The sequence below is a fragment of the Osmerus mordax genome, chromosome 25, assembly GCF_038355195.1.
Source record: "Osmerus mordax isolate fOsmMor3 chromosome 25, fOsmMor3.pri, whole genome shotgun sequence".
Taxonomy (NCBI): Eukaryota; Metazoa; Chordata; class Actinopteri; order Osmeriformes; family Osmeridae; genus Osmerus; species Osmerus mordax.
Window position 1 is genome coordinate 9,700,491 of NC_090074.1, and position 9,462 is coordinate 9,709,952.

General features: G+C 47.0%; 1 protein-coding gene across 1 annotated transcript; it reads right to left on the bottom strand.

Annotated features, from left to right (window-relative positions):
* Window positions 1-589: 589 nt before the first annotated feature.
* oatx (organic anion transporter X) lies at window positions 590-8,050 on the bottom strand. The gene is made up of 10 exons (XM_067229254.1): window positions 7,631-8,050; window positions 7,149-7,252; window positions 5,457-5,611; window positions 5,032-5,200; window positions 4,249-4,372; window positions 3,965-4,080; window positions 3,021-3,235; window positions 1,817-1,925; window positions 1,513-1,719; window positions 590-1,272 (listed from the first exon to the last, which is right to left on the bottom strand). The coding sequence occupies exons 1-10, from the start codon at window positions 8,048-8,050 to the stop codon at window positions 1,149-1,151; spliced, it is 1,743 nt and encodes a 580-aa protein (XP_067085355.1). The 3' UTR covers window positions 590-1,148.
* Between the last annotated feature and the right edge of the window lie 1,412 nt (window positions 8,051-9,462).

Here is a 9,462-nt window from a genome sequence, read left to right on the forward strand (position 1 = left end):
CAGTTTATTAGCTATAATAGCTTCCTCCCGTGGGGTTCTGGGGATGGAGGTTGCCAGGGTCGAATTCGAGTGTATGTCAATTTGGATAAAGATGTCTACAAAATTAATGTGATTGCTAAATGAATATATGATTGCAGTCACTGGAGAAAAAACTGGGGATTGGTTTATGACATGATCATTGTGACTCGGTGATTGGGCAGGAGGGCGCAGGATACATTTCCATTTTGTCATTTAGCAGACGCTCTTATCCAGAGCGACTTAAAGTAAGTACAGGGACATTCCCCCCGAGGCAAGTAGGGTGAAGTGCCTTGCCCAAGCACACAACGTCATTTAACACAGCCGGGAATCGAACTGGCAACCTTCAGATTACTAGCCTGATTCCCTAACCGCTCAGCCACCTGACTCCCACACAGCTACACAGCCAGCAAGAAGACCAATATACTCAATCTACTTGTTTAAACTAGTGAAATACTGATGTTCTAAGTATTATAAGGTTATAAGGTTAAAAGGTAATGCGGTTGAGGGTTGTAAGGTACCAGAAAAGTATCCTAAATATCAAAAATAACAATTTAGCCTACACTGTTTTTTTCAGTGAGTTTAATATAACAGTTCACAGTAACAAATGAAGCTTTTAACGGACAGTTCATTTAGACACTGGCACTCATAACTGATCACTAATATATGCATGATTACAACTTCCAGTTATAATCACATACTGTATATAATATAATTTGACCCTATGTTAGACAATGTGACGGAAAATAAGTTCAGTTCATAGTTGTGAACACATGCAAAATGATTCATGTTAGGTCACATATATTTGTGTACCTTAAAAATGTGATTATGAAAACATCTGCAGTCTATGTATGTATGTATGTATGTATCTATCTATATGTCTGTGCTTCTGCCCGTCTGTCTGTCTGTCTGTCCGTCTGTCTGTCCGTCTACCTACCTGCATGTGATACTGGCTGTCTGTCTGTCTATCTACTGTGTACTCTTCTAGTCTATCCAGTCCCAGTCCAGTACTGTATTAGTTTATTATATGACAATTTGATAGAATGTCATAAAACCCAGGCCACATGTCTCGCATAGATCAGCCAGACAGTGGATGAACAGGCGGGAAAACAGGCAGTCAGAGCATCAGTTGGTCAGAGAGCATTTAGGCCTGCAGCCTTTCCAGAATCCTCTTCAACTCCGGGCGTCTCCTTCAGATCCTGCAACGCCACGCTCTCCTTGAGCTCCTGCTTCTCCTGCTCTGACGGACTCTTGCCCCTGCACACACACACACACACAAGCACACAAACACACACACAAGCACACACACAAACATGCAAACATTCCCACCCACACACAATTTGTCTTATTTAAACGCAGCAAGGTAATGAAGACATATCAAGCCTTGTGGAGCCAAACCCTCCCCCTCCTCTCCTCCCAGTCCCCAGTAACCTCAGTGACCCCAGCGACTCCTCGGTGACCCCACGGCGACCCCACAGCGACCCCCAGCAACCTCACCACTTCTCCTCCACGTCCTCGATGGTGTCTGGCAGCGGCACGTCAAGCGTCTCGGGCAGGAAACAGGCAAACACCCCGGCCACTAGGGCGGCGCCCCCGTACACCATGCCGGGCAGGGCGGGGAGGACCTCGTCCAGGATGAGCACGGCCGGGGCCGCCATGCTGCCCAGCCGGGACATGGTGGAGGTGAAACCCATCCCCGTCTGTCTGCGGGTAGAGAGGAGGGGGGGAGAAGGGGAGGAGATGGTGGGGAGGTTGACATTTGGGGGAGGGAGGAGAGGAGCGGAGGGGAGAGGAGGGTTACCTGATGACAGTAGGGTAGAGTTCTCCAGTAAAGAGGTAAACACAGGTGAAGGAGGATGAGGTGAAGGCCTTCCCCAGACAGGCTAGTGTGGTCCTCACGGTCTGCATGTCTGAGAAGGCAGCAATACACACGGCAGCCATTACAACTAATACACACACCTGTGTCTGTGTACGTGTCTGTGTGTGTGTGTATACATGTGAATGTCTGTGTGTGTTTCTCTCAATCTTTGTGTGTCTGTCTCTGTGTGTGTGTTTGTGTGTGTGTGAGGGTCTCTATCTCTCAAATCCAGCAGCATGGATAGATAATTTGTGGTCTGTACTGTCTCTTTACTATTGCTGCTGGCTGGGCTTTACAAGGCAGTAGCATCTCCAATAGCTCTTTACCTCTGCTGCAGAACTAGCTTTACAAGCTTGATGTTAAATGTCTGTTTGTGTCCTATGGTGTTTTCAGGTAAGTATATAGGCCTCTCGTTAATCCAATATTTTCCAGTTGGTTACTTTTAAATGCTAAGTGAGTTAGATGAGTATTTAGATGAGTGAGATTGAAATGTATATACTTTTAATGCACATACTGTATATTCACCATTCAGTGTAAAATGTTGTATTTATTGTATTTATTCACTTAATTTATATTTTAATTTTTGTTTCCTATGATGTAGTATTCATTCATGCTTTGTGTGTTCTTTGTAATATATTGGCACTTCACAATCTCCAGTGCTCCATCTCTTTTTTGCTTCCCTCTGGAAAATTAGTGTGAAACATAAGTGTTTCTTCCATACTATTATTATAATTAGACCAATACGCTGTTCTTATTGGTCCAGAGAAGTTCTAAAAAGTCCGCAAAACCGTTTGCAGACTTTTGAAAGGTCTGCAAACGGTTTTACGGACCTAGCAACAAGCGGTTGCCTTGGAGATGTTGACAACATGGCGTCTGCTTTTTCGTTTTTCTGCCAGATTATTGTTGTATTATATAAGAAACCAAATATGGACTTTGGACGAGGTCTCGGTCAACAAATGTTTTAACAAATCTCTGCTTACAAAGGCGTTTGCAGACCTGTCGAAAAGTCCATATTTGCAGTTTGTATTCCATCCCCCCCACTCCCCCCCCCTTCCCTTCTGTGAAGCGCATGGTGTTGCATTCTGGTGTGCAAATGCGCTATATAAATAAAGTTTGATTTGATTTAATGTATCTGTTTGTGTCAGACCTGAAGGGACAAAGATGTTAGCAAAGATGATAAGCCCGGACACAATGAGGCAGGTGGCCTGGGTGACCCTCCGGCCGAGGTAAGTGAGCATGCCCAGTGCCACCAACTTGGCAGGGAAGTCGACAAACCCAAAGATTATTTGCATGAGGTAGATGTTCAGACCAAACTTCTGCAGGTCCATGGCAATGCCATAGTAGGCAAAGCTGGTGGAGAACCTAGAGAGTCCAGAGAGGGCCCAATTACAGACTACATACAGACCAGAGGGAGACCAGTTATAGACTAGATGTAGATACAGAGACACACCTGACAGACCAGACAGAGACCAAAGAAAGACCGTAGTGACCATATGTAGACCACAGACAGACTTTAAAACATATAGACTTGGCCTACATACAGACATACACATCACATACATACCACATACATACCTCATACAGTCCACTTATAGACCAAATATAGACCTTATGTAGATTATATAGGGACCACAAACAGAACACATACTGCCCACAAATACATATTATTGACATATAGTGTATATATATTCCTGGCTGTGCCAAATGACGTTGTGTCCTTGGGCAAGGCACTTCACCCTACTTGCCTCGGGGAGAATGTCCCTGTACTTACTGTAAGTCGCTCTGGATAAGAGTGTCTGCTAAATGACTAAATGTAAATGTAAATATAGACAACATGTAGAGTAAATACATACCACATACAGACTACTTACATACCACATATAAACCTCATACAGACAACATATAAACCTCATACAGACAACATACAGACCCCATACAGACCTCATACAGACTACATATAGACCACATATAGATAACGTACATACCCCATATAGACCACATACAGACTACATATACACCCCATATAAACATCATGTGTGAACAGGGTGGAGCAGGGCAGCAGAAGGGGGGTCATGGATCATCATTCCTCACCAGACAACCATGAGGCAGATAGAGACCCTCCTCATGACCCGCGTCTTCACCAGGTTGTAGGCCGTGTACACAGACTTACTGCACTGGATCTCCTTGTGCATGTGAGACTCCACCACCTACACAAACACACACGCCCATGCACACACACACACAAACACACATGCATTCAGTATGATTGATACCTACAGTACTTGCTACACGTGGTGCAAACAGACATATCTCACACGGCACACACCACACACACCGCACACACACGCAGCACATCAAATGCGGCACACACACACCGCTACGGTGATCTTGTCGACCATCTCTGGCTTGCCGTTGGTGCGAGCCACACGATGCAGCAGACTCACAGCCTCCTTGGTCCTCCGGTTCAGAACCAGCCAACGGGCCGACTCATAGAACCACCTGCCAGCCAATAGCAGGACAGCACAGGAACACACAGCCAGTAGGGAGACAGCACAGGAACATGCAGCAAACAGGAGGACAGCACAGGAACACACAGCCAATAGGAGGACAGCACAGGAACACACAGCCAGTAGGAGGATAGCACAGGAACGCGCAGCCAATAGGAGGACAGCAAAGCAACACACAGCCCATAGGAGGACAGTACGGGAGCAGATAGCCAACAAAAGGACAGCACAGGAACACAGAGATGGTCAGATATTATTGTTAGATCATACATTGGTCTGAGTGTTTGTGACAGTAGTTTGTGTATATATGCATGTGTTTTTATTAATGTGTGTGTTAGTGATGTGCGGGTCAGACGGGAAGTGAAGGTGGACATGGATGCATTGGACTAATGCACACAGAATATTTCTGCAGGAACACTGCTTTGACACTTTTTTGTCACAAAACAGAATCTACACTCTGTGTGTGTGTATGTGTGTGTGCGTGAGAGTGTGTACCCAATGTGTGTCTGTGTGAGTGTGTGCATACGCCGTGTGTGTGCGTGTCTCTGTACACACGTGTGTGTGTGTCTGTGTGAGCGTGTGAATACACTGTCTGTGTGTGTGGGTGTGTATTCACTGACTGTGTTTGTGTGTGTGTGTTTGTGTGCTGCTCACCAGCTGTAGAGGAAGAACAGGATGAACGGTGCGCAGACGGCAATCTGCAGTTGGCGCCAGTCTCTGAGACTGTGGGCGATCCCTGCCAGCAGCATCTGACCGAACGTGAAGAAGAAGGAGGTCAGGGTGCCCACCACTGTCCGAGACTTGGTGGGGATCCACTCCACCTCTGGAAACACACACACACAGAGGGGGGTCAGGGAGGGGGGTGGGGGGGGGGGGGGGGGGGGGTGGAGAGGGGTGGAGAGGGAGGGAGGGAGGGGGGGTTTAGAGTCAGGTCTGTGAGAGTTTAAACGAGATGGCGTGTGTACGTGTGTTTAGGTGTGAGGTGTTTGTGTTTAGGTGGGTAGTGTGTGTGTGTGTGTGTGTGGGGGGGGGGGGTTAGAGAGAGAGTGTGTGTGGGAGCGTGTGTTCGAGGGACCCACTGAGGGAGACAGCGTTGAGGATGATCCCCGACACGGCCATGCCGGCGAGGAAGCGGAAGGTGCAGAAGGCTACGTAAGAGGGGGACAGGGCCGTGCAGGAACCCAGCACAGCCAGCTGGAAGTAGGACCACACCAGCAGAGCCTTACGACCGAACCTGCACACACACACACACACACAGTCACACACATACGCACACACGCAGGTACGCCCAGTCACGCACGCACATAGACACATTACCATACACAACGGAAAGAAACAATGACATTACATGAGATCGCTCACTAGAAGTACTGCATTACTTAACTTCTTTAGTTATTGAATACTTCAGCTGTCCTGTAGTATTATACAATGTAGTTGTACTGTAGTTATTCTATAATGTAGTTGGACTGTAGTATTCTATGCTCTAGTTGTTCTTTAATAATTTCATGGTAGTAATGTAGTCATTTATGTATTCTATACTGTTGTTATACTGATCCTATTCTCTAGTTGTACTGTAGTATTTCGTACTACTAGTATTACGTTTTACTGAGGTAATTCTATAGTTTAAATGTAGTAATTCAGCACTGTGGAAGACTGTAGTAATGCTATGGTAGCACTTTAGCATTATGCTATTATATGATGTAGTTCTACTGTAGTAATTCTATAGTTCCAGTCTTTCTGCTGTGTGGACCTGGATGCTAGTCTCAGTCTGTCTGCTTTGTGGACCTTGGCCTGCACAACAAAATAAAAAGCTTTCTACGTAAACAGCGGAGTCCCTCTGTCACACTGGGAGCAGGGGGCTTGGAGTGCACGTGTCCACACCTGCACACACATACACTCCTAACACACACACACACACACTTGCTTCTAATACACACACATACACAGCTTGCTAGCTGGCTTGTTTGCGTGCTCACAAGCAGGGTCTCCCAGAGTGAAGCTGTGAAAGTCTCAAACAGTGAAACAACAAACAGAACTGTGTTCTCTGAGGAATGTTAATCCTCCTGTCAGCTGCTCTGTCCACCAGCACCAGCACTGACCAGAAACCTGACCAGAACTCTGTAGAACCCTGACTAGAACCAGAACCCTGACTAGGACCCTGACCAGTACCCTATAGAACCCTGACCAGAACCCTATATAACCCTGACCAGTACCCTGCAGAACCAGAACCCTGACCCACAAACCTGAACAGAACCCTTGAGAACCAGAACCCTGACCAGAACCTTCTTTAGGTTAGTATAGGTTACTATGAGGTTTAGTATGCTTTTTACATTTTACATTTACATTTAGCAGACGCTCTTATCCAGAGCGACTTACAGTAATTACAGGGACATTCCCCTGAGGCAAGTAGGGTGAAGTGCCTTGCCCAAGGACACACCGTCATTTGGCACGGCCGGGAATCGAACCAGCGACCTTCTGATTACTAGCCCGATTCTTTAACCGCTCAGCCACCTGACTCCCTACAAAGTAATTATATGTCATGCTATGTATGTTATGCCAGGTTGCTTTGCGTTGTCTTGTCCTAAGAATTTCAGTGCCCAGTCCGACCTTTTGTTGTTCTGTGCATCTGACAATAAAAGACTTGAACTTGAACCCTTAGAGAGGGTGAAAGGTCAAGGGTGATAGATTGGAGGTGAGAGGTCAGGGGTGAGAGGTCAGGAGTGACAAGTTTGAAGTGAGAGGTCAGGGGTGAGGGGTCAAAGGTTACTCACCTGTCCGACAGCCCTCCGAAAATAATGGCTCCTGTCAGGACTCCGCCCATGTAGACGGTCTGACTCATCTGCTTCAGAGGGCGCAACGTACATACCAAGTCCCACTGTGGAGCACACACACACCATAAACACATGCATACACACACCATATACACATACACACCATAAACACACATATTCACACACATGCACACACCATATAGATATGCACACACACACACCGACACCACAGACACATACACAAACACACAGCATGCACCCTCACATGCAAGCAAATCCATGCACGTGCACGGACAAGCACACACACACACAAATACACACATCATCATCCTCATCATCTTCTCCATCACCTACACCACTAAATCACTCATTTTATGAGGGTTTCATCACGGTATACACATTACTAACGTATCCGTGCCAAAAGTGCGCCACGCGCAAAGACATTTACCCTCTCCATAGTGCGCGCAGCCCCAATTGCTCACCTCTGTCACGATGGTGGAGAGGAACTCCGTCCGGCTGTACGTCCACCCGTCCAGGCACAACTCCGTCTCGGGCTCCGTCCCATTAGCGAACGTTACCGGTGTGCTCGCGTTGCCCTCGAGGAGATGCCACTGCGCCTCCACGTACCGCGTACACTTGTCCAGTCTGTTCCCGCCAGCGTCGGTCGGGATGAAGACGCGCAGCAGTTGACTCTCATCCACGTCCTCGAGGGAGATGTTGTGAGTGCTCGCGATGGAAGTTCTGTTCGGGATGGTACAGTGATGCGACGGCGTTCCCGCCGTGAAGTTGTTGAGGAGGTTCTGGCTAGCCATCAGCAGACCGGGAATCGAGATCAGCGTGACGTGGAGCCACTGAAACCGTCCGAACCCGCCAACGTCATTCAGGAGGTCCGCAAACCCCATACCGGCGAAAGACACTGGACGCCGTTACACCGAGTAGTAGTAGAAGTTGTCCTAAGTCTTGAGAAGCTCCGGGAACGTTGTGGCGGTCTTTGTATGGCTGAGTGTGGATACCGCGCGGAGACCCGGAGCGCATCGACTCCAAATCTTGTTGTCAGCTTTGAAGTTAATGTTCCACCTGAATAGTTTTTCCTCGCGGAGCCTGACAACTTATTTTAGTGTCACGGTGTTACGACATGGAGATAAAACCAATCCGACCGTGCAATCATTCATGGAGCCGTTAATGGTTGTCAAGCGTCGGTCGTACTGGGTCATGTATGGGACGGACCCCAGCCTCCTACACCGCGGGCCCGCTGGGAGCGAGTGGTCATGTGTGCGTTTGCAGCTGAGGTGGTTGGGGGACAGTGTTGGAGCCCTCTGTTACTTGCTCGTCCTCAATTTTGATTCATATAAGCCTTAAGTTTAAACCTTAGTGCTATAATTACGGAAATCCTGGCATCTTTAGCAGGATATTATACACGCAAACAAACATATAGACGCATAAATACAAACTCAAATACAAAACTGAGCTCTCTCCACAACTTCAGCTCACGTGTCAGGGTTAGTGGTCATTAGCACCTCCGCGGTGTTAAATCCTGTGGAGGATTTACCGGCTGTGCCAGCATGGCGGGAACAGCGAGGCTCAGAGGAGACCTCATTGACATGCTAATCTCGGTACCGAGCCCAAGTCCGGTCCGGTCCCAGACATGCTTTATGATCATGTAGCGCTGGCGCTGGACTGCTTAGTATGCAGCCCGCAATCGTGGGTCGCCTCCGTCTTGGTCCAATAGGACATGGCCAGACCATGTCTCACCATGGAGACCTTCGCGTGAGAGAGTTCATGTCTGATGTGCGTGTATCTGTCAGTGGCAACTAGGATCTGAAACAGGCGGTAACCAGGTGGTAAGACATAAGGTGGTAAGCTGTGTTCCCACCTGATCAGGGGTGGGCAATTAATTTTTACAAGGGGTCACATGAGAAACCTGAAATGTGTTGGAGGGCCGCATCAACGATAACTTGAACTTAATTCTGCACACTATTAATTTTTTTCCCATTGTAAAAAGCTAAGTATATATTTTGATTAGCTGCTACTGGTTATCAGAAGTATACGGATATTCTGTAAATAGCTATATGAAATTGTGGTGTATCAAATAGGAAAATACCTTAAGTAATGAACAGTAAAATCAAAAACAATCATTACATCTGTGTTTCATTTAATTTGAATCTAGTTAATCTTCACAAACACTGAAAAGTTGTTTTGCAGTATAGGCCCTAGCCTATGTTAAAGATAGGCCCATGCAATTGATCAACTTTATACAAAAAGCAAAACGTGCTTTTTTTCACTTCATTTTGTTCAGTGAGAAAACCAGTGTGCC